This window comes from Eimeria tenella, genomic scaffold (genome assembly GCF_000499545.2).
Source record: "Eimeria tenella Houghton genomic scaffold, Eth_scaff42, whole genome shotgun sequence".
Classification (NCBI taxonomy): domain Eukaryota; phylum Apicomplexa; class Conoidasida; order Eucoccidiorida; family Eimeriidae; genus Eimeria; species Eimeria tenella.
Window position 1 is genome coordinate 254,277 of NW_013543356.1, and position 18,065 is coordinate 272,341.

General features: G+C 49.9%; 3 protein-coding genes across 3 annotated transcripts in view; all 3 read left to right on the forward strand.

Moving 5' to 3' along the window:
• ETH_00002970 (uncharacterized protein) overlaps positions 1-879 on the forward strand; it is a gene marked incomplete at both ends in the record, with an annotated part of 1,483 nt that extends 604 nt beyond the window's left edge. The window contains one exon of the mRNA XM_013376950.1: positions 843-879. Within this exon, the coding sequence (XP_013232404.1) occupies positions 843-879 (37 nt within the window). The remainder of the gene's footprint in view (positions 1-842) is intronic.
• Positions 880-1,299: 420 nt separating this feature from the next.
• Positions 1,300-7,776, forward strand: ETH_00002975 (uncharacterized protein; the record flags this gene model as incomplete). Its single annotated transcript, XM_013376951.1, has 8 exons — positions 1,300-3,570; positions 4,131-4,252; positions 4,903-5,233; positions 5,466-5,767; positions 5,961-6,228; positions 6,532-6,612; positions 6,948-7,081; positions 7,461-7,776. 8 exons carry the CDS (start codon positions 1,300-1,302, stop codon positions 7,774-7,776), a joined length of 3,825 nt encoding a protein of 1,274 aa, XP_013232405.1.
• Positions 7,777-8,366: 590 nt separating this feature from the next.
• On the forward strand, positions 8,367-17,771 carry ETH_00002980 (DEAD/DEAH box helicase, putative; the record flags this gene model as incomplete). Its single annotated transcript, XM_013376952.1, has 16 exons — positions 8,367-8,384; positions 8,637-8,828; positions 9,219-9,383; positions 10,035-10,201; positions 10,603-10,885; positions 11,003-11,080; positions 11,285-11,410; positions 11,605-11,833; positions 12,076-12,190; positions 13,752-13,872; positions 14,214-14,355; positions 14,863-15,040; positions 15,296-15,447; positions 15,847-16,169; positions 16,682-16,873; positions 17,265-17,771. The coding sequence occupies 16 exons, from the start codon at positions 8,367-8,369 to the stop codon at positions 17,769-17,771; spliced, it is 2,988 nt and encodes a 995-aa protein (XP_013232406.1).
• Between the last annotated feature and the right edge of the window lie 294 nt (positions 17,772-18,065).

Genomic DNA, 18,065 nt, shown 5'->3' on the forward strand with positions numbered 1-18,065 from the left:
GCTAGGGTTTATCTAGGGTTTATCTAGGGTTTATGAGGCTAGGGTTTAGCTAGGGTTTAGCTACGGTTTTGCAAAACTCTAGCTAAATCCTAGCTAAACCCTAGCCTAATAAAGGCGCATGTGCTGCTCTCTGTTGCCTAAAAGAAAGTGGCATTTGCTTCGGTGAAACGAAGGAAAGGCGGAAAGTTGTTTTTGCTGCTGTGCTGCAGCTGCTGCGCTGCTGCTGCTGCGCTGCTACTGCTGCTCTGCTGCTACTGCGCTGCAGCAGCTTTTTCAGCGGCCTAGAGCTGCAGAAGGTGAGAGAAGGGCCTTTGTTTCACAGAAGAATCAAAAAAGAAAAAGAATTAAAAGTGATTTATTCATTATCTGAAAAGCTGCTCGACTTTACACTTTGCTGCGGTGACAGCAGTAGTTGGGGTGTACGTACACCTCAACGCCGCAGCTGTCTGCGGGGGAGAGAAAAGCCTCTCAGTTTCTGTTTTAGTTAATTGTTTTTAGCTTTCTCTTTAACTCGAAGTATTGCAGCTGCTGCTGCAGTAGCAGCAGCAGCAGCTGCTGCTGCTGGTGCTAGTGCTGCTCGACCCAAGAGCGCCGGCTGCGCAGCTAAACCCCAGCAGCAGATTTAGAGAAATAAAAAGTTGGAAAGAAATAATAAATAAAAAAGTAAAAAAAAGACTCAAAGTTATACGCGAGCTGCAGCAGCGCGTGGGAACGGGCCGCTGCAGCAGCAGCAGCAGCAGCAGCAGCAGCAGCAGCAGCGTGGGGCTGCTGCGCTGCTGCTGCTGACTGGCTCCTGCGCTGCTGCTCGAGAGTTGTTTGTGGCTTTGTGTGTTTGTGGGCAGGCAGCTGAAGCAGCAGGGAAGCAGCAATGATTCTTGAATCTTCTTCGAGCAGCAGCAGCAGCAGCAGCAAAACTCCCCGCGCTCGCTAACGGCTGCGGCTGTCGCCGCTGCAGTGCCGCTGGCTGTCTTATTTTTCTTTAATGAACTTTTATTTTCTTTCTTATTTTCTTTTGCTGCTTGTCTCAGCAGCAAATTGCTTCGGGCTTTCTTCTAAGTCAGCAGCAAGCCGCTCAGCCTGCTGCTGCTGCACCACTGCTTCGGTTCCGCTCTGCTGCTGCTGCTGCTGCTGCTGCCAGGTGTCTGCAGCAGCAGCAGCAGCTCCGCAGCGCCTCCGCCGCAGCAGCAGCGCCGCTGCGGGCTGGGGTGTACGGACAGCGGGCTCCGCCCGGCAGCTCCGGACCGCAGCAGCAGCAGCAGCAGCAGCAGCAGCAGCAGGGTGTTTTGCGCGTGTGGGAAGATGGCGGGGGCGTTCGAAGAGGGCCTGGGGGAGGCAGCAGCAGCAGCAGGGGACGACGCGCCGGTGGCAGCAGCAGCAGCAGCAGGAAGGGAAGATGAGGGAGCAGCAGGAGAAGGAGAAGCAGCAGGTTTGCTGCAGATCGAGGCGCAGCTGGAAGTGGGGCCGGAAGTTGCTGCAGCGCAGCAGCTAGCAGCAGCGCTGCTGCTGCAGCCGCTGCCGCGGCTCGAAGCCTGGGCCTCGCTGCTGCAGCAAAACCGCGCGGAGCTGCTGGAGGAACTGGGGGGGGGATATTTATTTTATATATCTGGAGATGGTTTGCTGCTGCTGCTGCTGCAGAAGCAGCACTTGGACTTGGACGTGGAGCGGGGGCTGCAGCCGCTGCGGCTGCTGTACCAGGCGGAGCTGCTGCTGCAGCAGCTGCAGCAGGCCGGTGGCCACTTCAAAGTGCTGTTCTTCCGCGCCTTTGCTGCTGCTGCTGCAGTGCACCCGCTGTTCCTGCTGCTGCAGCAGCTGCTGCTGCTGCACCTGCAGAAGCAGGGCGTCCCGGTGCTCGCGCTGGACAACTGGTGGGGCCCCGAGTTTGCTGCTGCTGCTGCAGCGCAGCAGCCGCTCTTTTTGCTGCTGAACGACATTCATGTCTTCGAGCTGCAGCAGGAGCAGCAAGCCTTGGAGGGGGACTTCGGGGACAGCAGCAGCGACGAGGCCCCGCCGCAGCAGCGCAGCAAGCCCGCAGCAGCAGCAGCAGCAGCAGCAGCAGCGGGAGAAGCAGCAGGCCTGGAGGCCGCGCAGCTGCAGCAAGAAGCCCTCAAAGACATCCGCAGAGGCAGCTGCCGCTGCGCCTCCTTCCTGCTGCAGTCCCTGTGTCTTGCATGCAGCAAATTGGGACTTTTTGTTTCCTTTTTAAATAATTTAAATCTCAAACAAACCAAAGTCTTCGCCCCCTCCGTCTCCTGCTACGCAGGCGCCAACCTCTGGCGCCTCATGGAGGCCCGCAGCAGCAGCAGCAGCAGCAGCAGCAGCAGCGGCGGCGGCGCGGTGGAGGAGGGAGGGGAGGCGGGGGGAGACGCGCAGCAGCAGCAGCAGCAGCAGCAGCAGCAGCAGTGTCCGATGCAGCGGGGGCTGGAGCAGCACAGGGATCTGCTGCAGGAGCTCGAGCTGCTGCCGCCCCCGTTGGGGGAGCAGCAGCAGCGGGAGGGCGAGAAGCTGCTGCAGCAGCTGCAGCAGCTGCAGCAGCAGCAGCAGCAGCAGCGCCCCACAGCCCCGCTGCGCTTCTTCTTGGTGGAACTCTTCTTCGAATTCCTGAAGGGCGAAAGCGCAGAGAGCGAAGAGGAGCAGCAGCAGCTGCTGCAGTTTGCTGCAGTGGGCAAGCTGCTGCTGCTGGCAGCAGCGCTGCAGCAGCAGCTGCTGCTGCTGCAGCGCAGCAGCGGCTACCGCAGCTGCTACAGCAAATGCGAATTCGTAACAGAATTTCTTTATGCGCCTTTGAGGCTTTTCTGTTCCCAAGCGGAGCTGCTGCTGACGCGGCTCAACGACTATCTGCTGCTGCAGCAGCAGCAGCAGCAGCAGCAGCAGCGGGAGCTGCTGCTGGGCCTGCTGGACGGGCAGGAGCTGGCGGACTTCTTCGACGGGAAGCTGCTGCTGGTGCTGATAGCTCTTGCTGCTGCTGCTGCGCGGCGCAGCGGGAAGTGGGAAATAACAGCAGCAGCAGCAGGAGTGTCTGCTGCAGCAGCAGCAGAAATAGAAAGCTGCTGGAGCCGCTGCTGCAGCGGAGACAAAAATAAGATTTTAGAAACTTCTTTCTTTCCGGTGTCTCTACAGAGTCTGAAGGAGCTGCTGCAGGACCCCACAGCTCTGCCGCCGCCGCGGCGGCCGCCCGCAGCGCAGCAGCAGCAGCAGCAGCAGCAGCAGCAGCAGCAGGAGCCCGCAGTGAACATGCTGGAGCTGCCTTCTTCGCTGCTGCTGCGGCTGCGAGCTGGAGCAGCACCAAATGGGGCTTTGCCGAAAGTGCTGCTGGCAGCAGATGGGGAGGAGCTGCAGCTGGTGCAGCGGGAGACGCAGCAGCAGCTGCTGCAGCAGCAGCAGCAGCAGCAGCAGCAGGGCAGCGACAGCGAAGACACTGCAGCAGAAACGCCAGCCTCCGACTCCGAAGACGAGCAGCAGCTGCTCAAGGGAGAAGCTGTCTATACACTCCAAAAAGTCCTTCAAATCCGAAATCAAATTCACCAAAAAAGAATTTCCGAAAATGTTTCTTTTGTTGATGCCCCTGCCGAGGTACGCCTGTACAGACACCCCAGAGCTGTACAGACATCCCAGAGCTGCAGATACACCTGAGAGCTGCAGATACACCTGAGAGCTGCAGATACACCTGAGATTTGCAGATACACCTGAGAGCTGTAGATACAGCTGAGAGTTGCGGATACACTTGAGAGCTGCAGATACAGCGGAGAGTTGCAGATACACCTCAGAGCTGCAGATACACCTTAGAGCTGCAGATAAACCTGAGAGTTGCAGATACAGCTGAGAGTTGCAGATACACCCCAGAGCTGCAGATACACCTGAAATTTATCTAAAAGATACAAATACACCTGAGAGCATTGCATTTATCTAAAAGCTGCGTATACACCTGAGAGCTGCGTGTACACCGGAGAGATGCGCGTACACCTGAGGGCTGCCTATACACGTGAGAGTTGTGCGGGCTTCCGGGTTTGCGTAACTCTTGGATTTTGGGGTGTAAATTTGATTTTTTGGACAATTTGGTGAAATAAAACAAAACAAAATCAAATGTAATTAAATTAAATCGAAATTGGGGTTGTTTCCGGCGTTAATTGCAGATTTTGCAAGAAACTCTCGCGAAAGATGAGTCCCGAGTGCCCACGCGCGCAGAACTGCAGCGAATGGAAAAGATGAATGGAGAGGAAAAAAGAAAGTTCTGGGCAGCCAGAGTCCGCAGAAGGTGCTTTTATTTATTTGTCTATTTACTTATTTGTTGTTTAATTAATTAATTAATTATTTGTTTGTTTGTTTAATTCATTTCGTTTATTTATTTAATTGGTTTATTGCATTTGTTTCATTTGCTTATTTGTTTTATTTATTTACTTGTGTTTGTTTTGTTCTTTTTAGTTTTCTTGCTTTTTAGAATTTGTTTCATTTTGCTTCGCCGGTTTTTATTTGCTGCTTTTCTTCAGTTTCAATTAGTTCATTTTTCTCGGTGTTTTGAATTTCCCTTTTCCTTTTCTGCTGCTGCTGCTGCTGCGCTGAACCAGTTTCGTTTTGCTGCTGCTGCTGCTACTGCGCTGAGCGCTATTCGTTTTGCTGCTGCTGCCTGCTTGAGTCCTTCTCCTTGGTTTGCTGCTGCTGCTGCTGAGCTCTCTCACTTGGTTTGCTGCTTCTGCTGCTGCTGCTTGTTTGAGCCCTTTTCCTTGGTTTGCTGCTGCTGCTGCTGCTGCTGCCTGGGCCTACGCCGTTTCTGTGCGACTTTAGCAGGAAAGCACATCAAAATGAAGCTGAAAAAGCCCAAATAAAGATTAATTTATTATTTATTTATTATTTATTTATCATTTATTATCTATTCGTTTATTTATTTTTGATTTGCTGCTGCTGCAGACTGCAGCAAAACCTGCGAAATGTGACGCGAATGGCGAAGTCGATTTGCCCGCAGCCGCTGCACTTCAACATTGTGGTGAACCACGTGAACCACCCGTGGCGAGCAGCAGAGCAGCAGCAGCAGCAGCAGCAGCAGCAGCAGCAGGAGGCGGCGGCGGGCAGGCCCAGCAGCAGCAGCAGCAGCAAGAAGGCAGCAGCAGAGAAGCAGCGCAAAAACCCTAAAAGTCCAGCTTTAAAAAAAGCAGATATTATCAAACAAAAAAATGCTGCAGCAAAAGAACAAAAGACTCTCGATGTCGATGCGGAAAGAGCAGAAAACCTCGAAAACCTCGTCCGACAAACCCTAAACCCTAAACCCTAAACCCTCGGACTTCCCGCCTTGCTGCTCTTCTGCTCGCGGTGCTGCTGCTGCTGTGTCTATTGCTGCTGCTGCTGGTGTCTGCGGCGCTGCTGCTTCTGTGTGGAATTTGCTGCTGCTGCTGCTGCTGTGTGTATTGCTGCTGCTGCTGCTGCTGTGCGCATCGCTGCTGCTGCTGGTGGGGTGCGTTGCTGGTTGAGCGCAGCTGGTGGCGCTGTGCGCGGAGAAGAGCGGCAGCAGCAGCAGCAGCAGCAGCAGCAAGCGGCGGGGGCTGGAGAGCTGCTGCTGCTTCAAGGGACGAACTTACTGGCTTTCTGCTGCTGCTGTCAAAGAAATTATGCTGGAGGCGCTGCTGGGCACTGGGCGGCGGATGAATTTGCTGCTGGGCCTTCCTGCTGTTGTACATACACTCAAAACGAAGCAGAAGCAAAAGCTGTTTTGCTTCTCGCTGCACACCTTGCTGCACAGCGCCTTCAAGGAGTTCCGCGCTGCGGACTGCGACTCCAAGTCTGCTGCTGCTGCTGCTGCTGCTGCTGCTGCTGCTGCTGCTGCTGCTGCTGCTGCTGCTGCTGCTGCTGCTGCTGCTGCTGCTGCTGCTGCCGCTGCTGCTCCTGCTGCCGCTGCTGCTCCTGCTGCTCCTGCTGCTGCTGCTGCTGCGAGTCAGCTTCTGACTGCATTTGCTGCTGCGGTTGCTGCGCAGGGAGGCCTTTCTGGAGCTGCGGGGTTTGCTGTGTCTGATGTTTCGGTTTAATATGGAAATTGGGCGGCTGTTTTGTCAGCAGCTAACTGGCGAAGAGGTGCAGCAGCTGCAGCGCAGTTTGCTGTCGCTGGGCTTTTCGAAAGCTGCTGCGCTGCTCTTCGAACAGTGGAAGCAGCAGCAGCTGCAGCAGCAGCAGCAGCAGCTAACCAACGGCCAGCTCGCCGACGGCGCCCTCTCCGCAGCCACACACAAACACAAGAAACACGACGTAAGATAAAAAGCTAGCTAGCTGGCTAGCTAGCTAGCTGACCAGCTAGCTAGCTAGCTAAGCAGCTAGCTAGGCAGATAGCTAGCTAGTTAACTAGCTTGCCAGTTAAGTGGGGAGCTAGCTAGCCAGCTAGCTAGCCAGCTAGCTAGCTAGTTGACTAGCTAACCCGTTAGTTGGCAGCTAGCAATCTAGCTAGCTAGCTAAGTAGCTAGCTAGCCAGCTAACTAGCTAGCTAGCCAGCTAACTAGCTAGCTAGCTAGCTAGCTAGCTAGCTAGCTGTGGGATTCGGCTTTTCTGCTGCAGAAGAATCGCGAGAAAATCGACCTGGACATTTACAGAGTGGAGAAGGCGGACGAATACGAATTTGCAATCAAAGAAGGACAGGTTAGCAGCAGCAGCAGCAGCAGCAGCAGCAACAGCAACAGTAGTACGAGCGGCACCTGCAGCAGGCGTAGCAGCAGTAAGATTTAGAGCAGCAGCAACAGCAGCAGCAGCTGCTGCAGTAGCAGCAGCTGCAACAGACGCATCAGCAGTAGGGGTAGGAGGAGCAGCAGCAGCGATCAAAAGCAGCAGCAGCAGCAGCAGCAGCAGCAGCAGTGTTTCTTCGCATCTCGCGCTGCCGTTCGAGCGACGCCCCAAAATTAAAAATAGATAAATAAATAAATAAATAGGCTATTTATTTATTTATTTATTTATTTTTTATTTTTAATTTGTTTTAGGAGGCGGAGGCGCAGCTGCGGTTCATGGGCAGCGACTTCGAGCGCAGCACAAGACCTCCTTCTTTAGCAGCAGATTCGAGAGTTATCTTTTCCCCCGATTTGTGGCAGTCGAGGCTTTTTGACGCAGTTGACGAGTCCTCAAACCCTAAACCCTAAACCCTCGCAAACCCCAAACCCCAAACCCTCGCAAACCCTAGACGCTAAGCCCTTGCAAAGCCCTCACCCTTTTTCGCCAGATTCGAGAGTTATCTTTTCCCCCGATTTGTGGCAGTCGAGGCTCTTTGACGCGGTTGACGTGTCCTCAAACCCTAAACCCTAAACCCTCGCAAACCCTAATATGGCGTTTTGTGCCGCTGTTCGACGAAATTGGTTCCGTTTTTGCTGCCAAACCCCACTTCAGAATCCCCCGTTTGTTGCGGAAGTGTTGTGGACTTTTCGAGAGGAGAAATGTTTAATTTGGACTGGACTGGAGTTGAAAGTCCTTCGAATTTGCTGCTGCTGCTGCTGCTGCAGCTACGCGTCCGTGTTTGTGTCTGCGCCCACGGCCAGCGGCAAAACTTACGTTTGCTTCTACGCGATGGAACTCGTCTTGAGAGACTCCAACGAGGGCTGCATCGTCTACGTCTGCCCCAACAAGGCCCTCGCGCAGCAGGCAAGCAGCAGCAGCAGCAGCAGCAGCAGCGGTAGCAGCAGCAGCGGTAGCGGCAGCAGCAGAAGCGGTAGCGGTAGCAGCAGAAGCGGTAGCGGTAGCAGCAGCAGCAGACGCGGCAGCGGCAGCAGCGTAGCAGCAGCAGCGGCACCCGTGATAGCAGCGCCGGAGAAGCAGTAGTTGTTCGTGTAGTAGGGGCAGCAGCAGCGGTAGCAGCAGCAGCAGCAGCAGCAGCAGCAGCAGCAGCAGAGCAGCAGAGGTAGCAGCAGCGCCGGCAGCAGTATTGGCAGTGCTAGTTGTAGCGCTGCAGCAGCAGGAAAAGCGCTAGGAGTTGTAGAGGCAGCAACAGCAGCAGCAGAAACAACACTTGCAGCAGCAGCAGCAGCAGTGGGAATAGCTTTAGTAGTGGTAACAGTGGCAGCAGCAGCAGCAGCAGGATCAGCACTAGTAGTAGCTGCAGGAGCAGCTGCAGCAGCTGCAGCAGCAGGACCAGCAGCAGCAGAAGCTGCAGCGTTAGGTTTTCTGCTGCTGCTGCTGCAGCTGCTGCTGCTGCAGCTGCTGCTGCTGCAGCTGCTGCTGCTGCAGCTGCTGCTGCTGCAGCATATTTGGTGCCTCTCGCTGTTCTGTGGTTTGTGCTTTTTGAGTCCGAATTATTTGCTGCTGCTGCTGCTGCTGTTTGGGTTTTGCTGCTGCTCAGGTGTATGCAGAAATATATGGGCGCTTCAGCAGCAAATCTTATCCAGTAAATTGCAAAAAGATTCTTTCCGCCCATGTCTTGCAGGGTGTATGTACACCCAAAGCCCTCGACGCCCAGGTCTGCTGCTGCTGCTGCTGCTGTTGCTGCTGTTGCTGTTGCTGCTGCTGTTTCTGCCTGCATTCCTGAGCCGTTTGTTGCCGAACAGCAGCAGCTCAAAGACCCAACAGGATGAAATCCAACAACAAACAACAAATAACTAAATAAATAAAATAAATAAATAAATAAATAAGTAAATAAATAAATACAATAGATAAATAAAAGTAAATGCTGCGTGGCGCCTCAGGTGTTTGTGACGGTGCCGCACTTTCTGGAGCTGCTGCTGCTGTCTGGACACCCGAGCCACCGAGCTTTCTGCAGCAACTTGAAATATGTCATTTTAGATGAAGTTCATATTATTTCTGAAGAACTAGAAGGTCCAAAAGTCGAAAGAATCATTCAAATGCTGCCTTGTCCCTTCCTCGCCATGTCCGCCACGGTCAGCTGCTGCTGCGGACCCTGCTGCTGCTCCTGCGGTTGCTGGGGACCTCCTGCTGCAGCAGCAGCAGCAGCAGCAGCAGCGCGCGTGCTGTGGATGCTGCGGCTGGGGAGCGCCTGCTGCTGCGGGGGCAGCAGCCACTGCTGACCTGCTGCTAGTCAACTGCCACCACTGCTGCTGCTGCTGCAGCAGCTGCTCACCTGCTGCTGCTGCAGCAGCTGCTCACCTGCTGCCGCTGCTACTACTGCTCCCCTGCTGCTGCTGCTACTTCTACTGCTCCCCCGCCACTGCCACTGCTCACCGGCCCGCCCCACCACTGCGGCCGCTGCCGCTGCTCACCTGCCGCTGCCGCTGCTGCTGCTGCTGCTGCTGCTGCTGCTGCTACTGCAGGTGGGGAACCCGGACTCGTTTGTGGGGTGGCTGCGTCGCTGCGCGCCGCGGGGCGACGTGCGGCTAGTTTGCCACAAAGAGCGCTTCAGCGATTTGCACATGCACCTTTACTTGCAAGACAAAGTGCTGCCCTTCAACCCCGTGGCAGCGCTCCACTTCAACAAGGCACGCCCCTGCTGCTGCTGCTGCTGCTGCTGCTGCTGCTGCTGGTCGTTGTTCGGATTGTGGTGGTGGTGGTTGGGGGGGGGGTGGGTGCGGTGGGTCGGGTTGCGATTGGGCAGGGGGGGTGGGGTGGGGGTTTTGCTGCTGCTGCTGCTGCTGCTGCTGGTTTCAGCCCACATTTGGTCTTTTTATTGTTCTATTTTTATTATTTTCTTCAAAGTTGCTGCTCCCCTTTTAATGCTTTTCTTATTCGTGTCATTATCACTAGCATGCGGGCCCTGCTGCTGCTGCTGCTCTTGCTGCTGCTGCTGCTGCTGCTGCTGCGTTTCTTTTGCTGCTGCTTTCGATATTTTACTTTTGCCCGAATAAACGGCAAAGATGAAAAGCAAATAATACTAAATGATTATTATTTAGTTATTTAAATGATTAAATAATCATTTTTCAATCTTTAATTTTAACAAGAAGAAAATGAAAAGAGAAATGCAATTTTGATTTTCTGCATTTCTTGAGTTTCCACTTCTCCGATTGCTTCTTGAAGGAAACAAATGCTCTTTATCTCAACTTCCAATTTATTTGTTTATTTATTTGTTATTTATTTATCTATTTATTTATCCATTTATTTATTTATTTATTATTTATTTATTTGTTGTTCAGGTCCTGGGGGAAGGCCTGGCTGAGGACTTTTACCTGCCTCCTGTGGACTCCTTGAATTTGTATTTGGCGCTTTCTCGGATTTTAAAAACTTCAAATTTATTTTCTTTTCTTTTCAATCCTTCTTTCTACTTCCAAGGCACCCCAGCCATCACCAAAAAACAATACAGGTCCGCTGCTGCTGCTGCTGCTGCTGCTGCTGCTGCTGCTGCTTGTGGTGTGGGTGGGCTGCTGCTGCGGGTGCTGCTGCTGCTGCTGCTGCTGCTTGTGGGGTGGTTGTGCTGCTGCTGGGGGTGCTGCTGCTGCTGCTTGTGTGGGTGTGGTGCTCCTGCGGGTGGTGGAGAGTGGTTGTGGTGATGGCTCTTGCTGCTGCTGCTCTTGCTGCTGCTGCTGCTGTTCTTGCTGCTGCTGCTGCAGCTCTTGCTGCTGATTTTGTTTTCTCTGCTGCTGCTGCTTGATGAGCTCTCATTCCAACCATCCTACAAATTATTCCCTCACATAATTAGCATCACAATCACTATATATATTTATATTAATTAATTAATTAATTAATTCATTTATTCATTTGCAGCTTTTACTGGCAAACGATGCGGGCGCACTTCGTGTATATGGTGCGGGAAAGCAAAGAAATAGACTTGGAGGCATTTTTGAATTTGCAAAATGAAATTCAATCTTTTAAAAGTTCTTGGGTCTCCGACCTGCAGCTATTTAGGCCAATAAAGGGGCTGGAAGCAGCAGCAGCAGCAACAGCAGCAGCAGCGGAGGCGGACGCAGCAGGCAGCAGCAGCAGGCAGAGCGCCCTGCAGCACTTCCGGAACTTGGATGTTTTCCCGCGGGATTATCTGCAGCCTGAGGTGATCTGCATGCGTTTATTCTTTTAATTTAATTAATTTAACTTATTTTATTTTATTTATTTTATTTATTTTAATTTATTTTATTCATTTATTTATTTATTCTCTCTTTGCTTCCAGAAACTCCTCGCCCTCTGCCGCACGCTCGACGCCAGGCGTTTGCTGCCAGCCCTCATTTTCAACTTCTCCAGGCCCCAGGTATTTATTTATTTATTTATTTATTTTAATTAATTAATTAATTTATTTAATTTAATTCATTTATTTTATTGATTTGTCTTATTTATTTGTTTGTTTGGTTCGGGGGTGTGGCTTGTTCGACAATGCGCCAATTTGCTGCACACCGCTGCTGCTGCTGTTGCTGCTGCTGTTGTCGTTGCTGTTGCTGCTGCTGCTGCTGTTTAGGTGAGGCGAATGGGCATAGGCCTTTCTCGGCTGCTGGAGGATCTGCAGCACAACAAGTATTACGGCACTGAAGAAGCAGCATATAGAACAAGGGCAATTAACAAACAGAGAATGGAACGCTACGAGGTTTGCTGCTGCTGCTGCTGCTGCTGCTGCTACTACTAGCTGCTGCTGCCGCTACTACTAGCTGCTACTGCTGCCACTACTACCACTAGCTGCTGCTACTGCTACAACTAGCTGCTGCTGCTGCTGGTACTACCAGTGCTGCTGCTGCTGCAGCAGCAGCTGCTGCTGCGCTGCTGCTGCTGCTGCTGCTGCAGGAGCTGCTGCTGGAGTTCGAGCTGGCGCGCCGCATGCACGGACTCTCGCGGCAGCAGCGCGAGGCCCAGGGCCTCACCAAAGAAGAACTCGCCAAAATGGAGAGTGAGGGGCCCCCCCCCCCCCCCGAAGACATTGCGAAAGAAATAGACCCGGAGTTTTCGTTTGCAAACCCTAAGGCTTTGGGAACCAACTTCGACGAAATCAAACACGTCATCAAGGAGGTCCACGGTGCGCCTAGGGTTTAGGGTTTAGGGTTTGGGGTTTGGGGTTTGGAGTTGGGTTGCGGTGGGAGTTGGGTTCGGGACTAGGGCTGGGGTTTGGGGTCGGGGTTTAGAGATTAGGGTTTGGGGTTTAGGGTTTGGGGTTTGGGGTTAGGGTTGGGGGTTTAGCGTCCAGGGTTTGAACTAGCCTCATGAGTCGCAAACCATTTACAATCTTTCAACTCGCTGCTGCTGCTGCTGCTGCTGCAGCAAGGTCCAGCAGCAAAGAAGATCTGCTGCTGGTGAAGCTCCTGGAGAGAGGCGTGGGCCTTTTCGACGATGGACTTTCGAAAAGCTACAGAGTTGCTGTCGAGCTTCTTTACAGGTCTTTCAGGGTTTAGGGTTTAGGGTTTAGGGTTTAGGGTTTAGGGTTTAGGGTTTGGGATATCTTTTCGCGAGGGTTCTGTGGTTTCTTTGTTTCCTTCAATTCGTCTTTTTAAGTCTCTGTAATTCTTTTTATTTATTCACTTCTTTTAAATTAATGCTTTTTGTTTATTTATTCATTTTAAAATTAACTTTTTGATTGTTTTTGTTGTTCTCAAGTTGCTGTTGAGCTTCTTTACAGGTCTTTTGAGTTCTTCTCTAACTCTTGTTTTTGGTTTTTATTTCTTTTAATATTAATAGCATTATTATTGACTTATATATTTGTTTTTAATATACTTTATTGTTTATTTATTTATTTATTTATTTCTCACAGGGGGTCTTGTTCGCAGTGTTCCTTTTTGGAATAAATTGATTAGAAAGTGATGAAAGGAAATAAATGAAATAAATGACTTATTTTGAAAAATGAATGAATCATTTGTAGAAATAAGTTAATTAAATCTTTTATTTTGAAAATAAATCGATTATTTGAAGGAAAAAAATGAATTCTTTGATTAATTTTGTTGAATATTTAATCTATTTGAAGAAACAAAACAATCGACTCACTTCACGAAATAAACGAATTAATTGTTTTTTTCATAATACATTTATTTTATGAAGTGTTTTGTGAAAAAGTTGAATTACTTCTCATTTCATGTGGGGATTTCTGAAGAGCACAAAAGGAATTAGTTGAATATTTTGTGAGAAAACACAGAAAACAAAAGAATTGATTCATTAATTTTGTTCATTAATTATTTTATTTGAATAATTAAATGAATTAATCGATTTATTTTGCGAAATGATTGAGTTATTCTCTTGGATTTCAGAATTTCGTGAAACGAGTTAATCGATTAATATCACGAATAGTAGAACCATTCGAAGAAAATGAAGAAAATAAAGAAAACAACTGATTAATTAATTTAGTTAAATGCATCATGTATATGGCTAAATAAACAAATTAGAAGATTTATTTTGGGAAATAACTGAATTATTTTCTGATTTGAGATGGATATTTCTGAATTTTCAAAGCACTAATTGACTAATTTGGCGAAAGAAAAGATTACTTGAAGGAAATAAATGAATTAATCATTTGATTTAATTAAATACATGATTATTTTTAATAGCTAAGCCAGTTAAATGATTTATTTTGCGAAATAATTGAATTATTCTCTTATTGCAGACGGGGGTTTCTGAATATCACAGAACGAATAAGTCGATAAATATGCCGAATGAGGGGATTATTTGGAGGAAATATTTGAATTAATCGACTAAGTTCGTCAAATACATCATTATTTTGAATAAATAGGCCAATGAAATGCTTTATTTTGCGAAAAATTATCGAATTACTTTCCGTTTCACATGGGGATTTCTGAATATCGCAGTCGACAAATATGCCGAATAGGAGGATTATTTGAGGGAAATAAACGAATTAATGAATTAATTTGATTAAATACATGTTTATTTTGAATAAATAGACCAATTAAATGCTTTATTTTGCGAAATAATTGAATTATTTTCCGTTTCAGATGGGGATTTCTGAGGATCATAATCTGCACGCACGCGCTGGCGCTGGGAATGAACTTGCCGTGTCGCTCAGCAGTTTTTGCTGGCGACGCGTTGGCGCTGACTCCCACAATGTTCAAACAAGTAATTCTTTTATTCTTTTTATTTTTTTCTTTTTTATTTTATTCTTTTTTATTCAATTTATTCTTTTTTCTGCATTTAAGGTCTTCTCCTTTGCTGCTCACCCCACTCTTTAATGCATGCGCTCCCGGCTTCTCGCCGCTCTTCTGCTCTTCCTTCTCGTGCTGCAACAGCAGCAGCAGCAACTGCTGCTGCTGCTGCGGGTATTATTCTTCTCGCTTCTCCTGCTGCTACTCCTGCTGCTACTCCTGTTAGAGCTTCTCTCCTGGTGTGCTGCCGCTGCTGCCGCTGCTACTACTACTGCTGCTGCTCCGCTTTCACCCCTGCTGCTGCTGCTGCTGCAGGCCGGGGGCCGTGCAGGGCGCCGCGGCTACGACGCTGAGGGCCACATAATATTTTGGGAAGTTCCACTGAAGAGAATTAATCGCCTTTTGGAGGCTCGCCTGCCCCTCTTCTCCGGGGAATTCCCTGTAACTCCCATGCTCTGTGAGCTCGTGCAGCTAGCTAGCTAGCTAGCTAGCTGGCTAGCTGGCTGGCTGGCTAGCTTGCCAGCTAGCTGGCTAGCGAGCTGGGTAGCTTGCTGGTCAGCTAGCTGGCTAGCTAGCTGGGTAGCTTGCTCGTCAGCTAGCTGGCTAGCTAGGTGGGTAGCTTGCTGGTCAGCTAGCTGGCTAACTAGCTGGCTGGCTAGCTGGGTAGCTTGCTGGCTAGCTAGCTGGCTGGCTAGGTGGAGCTCGCTAGAGTCTAGACCGCCGCTAGGTCGAAAGGAGTCGCAGCCTATTTGAACGTGAAGGCCCAGATGCACCTAAATAGCTAGCCAGCTAGCTAGCTAGCCGGCTAGCCAGCTAACTAGCTAGCTAGCTAGCCAGGTAGCTCAGTAGCTAGCCACACAGCTGCCTCGCTAGCGCAGGGCTAGCTAGCTATCTACCTAGCCAGCTGGCTGCTTCTTGATTGCGGCTTTGACTTGCTGCTGCTGCTGCTGCTGCTGCTGCTCAGGCTTGAGAACTCTGCGTCTGAATTCGCAGCTGGAGGCGCGGGGGGCCTTTGAGCAGCAACTTGATGCTGCTTTCAAAAGACTTTTTTTGAATCCTTTATTTTCTCTTTCTGCTTCCAACAAAATGCCTTCTGAAGAGCAGCTCCAGGTCCTCAGGTTCCACATCAGATACCACGTCAGGTCTGCTGCTGCTGCTGCTGCTGCTGCTGCTCTTCCTGCTGCTGCTGCTCATGCTGCTGCTGCTCATGCTGCTGCTGCTCATGCTGCTCTGCAGCTGCTCATCCTGCTGCTGCTGGTGGTCTTCAGAGTGCTGCAGCTGCTGATGCTGCTGCGGGGGGTGGCGGTGCTGCTGCTGCTGCTGGCACTGCTGTCGAAGTGTCCATGCTGCTGCTGCGTGTGCTCTTGCTGCTGCTGCTGCTGCTGCTGCTGCTGCAGGTTCACTTCCGATTTGCTGCTGCGTTCTGGGCTGCTGGCTCGCTTCGTGCACACTGAAGAAGATTGTGGTTTAAACATTTTTGGATTTATTGCGGAACTGCTATACGAGAACGGCAGCGGCGCGGTGCTGCTGCTCTTCTTGCTGCTAGCAGGCAAGCAGCAGCAGCAGCAGCAGCAGCAGCAGCTCTGCGTCCTCTTTGTTGGCCATAATACCGTCTATTTGTTTGTTGTTGCTCCTTATTTTTATTTTTATTATTATTTTTATTTTGTTTAACTTTTATTTTTTGTTGCTGATGGGTGTCGCGTGTAAATTGGTCCATTACATATATTTCATTTATATTTACATTTATATTTATATTTATATTTATATTTACGTTTAGATTTACGTTTATAGTTACGTATTTATATTTATATTTGTATTTATATTTTTATGTATATTTGTGTGTCCATTGGGATACAATATATATATAGTACATGTTAGCTGTGGAGAAACAGCAGCAGAAGCAAAATTCCCACTGCCGCTGCTGCTGCTGCTGCTGCTGCTGCTGCAGGTTGTTTGGGGGACATAGCAGCAGACCCGCAGCGGAGCACGGGGGAGAAGGAACGTTTGCTGCTGCAGCTGCTGTGCTTATGCTGCGACCCGAGCAGCAGCAGCAAAGTGCAATCGAATTTCGTGCTGCAGCAGCTGCTGCTGCAGCGGCGCGCAGCAGCGCGGCAGCGCGCGCGAGCTGCTGCTGCTACTGCAGGCTGGGAAGCAGCAGCAGCAGAACTTGCTGCAGCAAACCTGCAGCAGCAAGCAGCAGAATCCGTCAGACCTTTCAGCCCGAAGCTGCCAAGAGATGCTCAAATAGCTGTTGAGGCTTTTTATCAAATGGTAAAAAATACAAAATTAAAAGATTAAATTTATTTCCTTTCATAAATTGGATCTTTAAATGCAGCATTTTAAGTCCTAAATTAATTGAAAACAAACAACTAATTCCTCTTTTTACTTTTCTCATTTAGTCCTTCATATTTAATTCTTCTTTTACTTTTTTACCTGCAAATTGGACACGAAGACCGCGACCTGCTGCTGCTGCTGCTGCGCTGCTGCCTCCCCTTGTTTGCACTTGTTTGTCATTTTGTCTGTTTGTTATTTATTCCACTATTATTTATTCCATTATTGTTTATTCTATTGTTGTTACTTACTGTTTATCATGTATTGTTTATTATTTGTTGTTTGTTTCTCATTTTCAATTAATCCATTAATTATTCATTAATGAATTTGTTATTTTCTTTTTTGTCTTATAGCTTCGGTTTGTTTGTTTGTGGCATAAAAGAGATATATTTTAGAGAATTAAATATTCGGAATTAACTCTTTGCTGCTGCTGCTGCCGCTGCTGCTTCCAGGCGCTGCGGAGTACATACAGCTGCTTGGTTGCAGCAGCAAATGCACTGCGGGGGCAAAAGGGCTGGGGAGAAAAAGATGTTTCTTTGCCATTTACGGGTTTGTACTTTGGAGTTAATCCCGAAGACCAGCAGCAGCAGCAGCAGCAGCAGCAGGGAGAGGGCAAGACGCTGCTGGAGGAGTACAAAGAGACGGTGGGGGTGAAAATTGCTGCAGATAAAAGATTCAAATGGTTTTATTTTTTATTAATTAATTAAATGTAATTTCCAGATTTTCTCGCTGCGTATGTTGTACACAATCTTGAAGAGCAGCAGCAGCAACAGCAGCAACACAGCAACAACAACACCAGTAGCAGCAGCAACAGTAGCAAAACAAGAGCAGCAGCAGCAGTAGCAAAACAAGAGCAGCAGCAGCAACAACATAGGAGCAGCAGCAGCAGCAACAACACAAGAGCAGCAGCAGCAGCAGCAACACAAGAGCAGGAGCAGCAGCGGCCACACAAGAGCAGCAGCAGCAGCAGCAATACAAGAGCATCAGCAGCAGCAGCAGCAGCAGCAGCAGCTTTGTGAGGGTATTTTGCTGCAGGTGCACGGGTTCAGCCTGCAGTCTCCGTTTGGGGCTTTGAGTTGCATGCGGGATGAAGAAGTTGGAGTGTCTTTGGAGGTTTTAGAAGACAACATTGAAGTGTCTTTGCCATTTCCAAAAGAAACATTAGCAGCAGCAGGAGCTGCTGCTGCGCTGCTGCGGCTGCCGCGCTTCGCACCGCCCCCAAACACCAGCAGCAGCAGCAGCAGCAGCAGCAGCAGCAGGCGCACCACGGAGCTGCTTGCTGCCAACAGTTACCTCAGCGATCTTTATGTTCATGGGAAACTCGCCAGAGTTGTCAGCGAAAATGGAGTTCCTCCTGAGCAGCTGTGGCTGCTGCTGCAGCACTTTGTGTTGTCTTTGAGCCGGCTGAGCAAGGGGCTGCTGCTGCTGCAGCAGCAGCAGCAGCAGCAGGGCGGCTGCAGCGCCAAAGTCGAGCTGCTGCTGCCCTTCGTCGAACAAATTTGCGCCCGAATGAAATCTGTCCTCAAGGAAGAGTCTGCTTAGCAGCAGCAGCAGCTGCTGCTGCTGCTGCTGTTTGTTATTTATCATTTATTGTTATTTATTGTTTATTTTTTATCCAATCATCTTGCCATTTGTTATTATTTTTATTTGCCGCTGCTCTCCAGCAGCAGCAGCAACCACCCAGCTCCCTCATGGCCCAACAAAGACAGCAAAAACGCCAGCAACAGCGGCCTAAGCAGCAGCAGCAGCAACAGAAGCAGCAGCAGCAGCTGCTGCTGCTGCTGCAGTAGAACAGCAGCACGCATGTACCCTTTCTACTTAACAATGTGGGGCCCC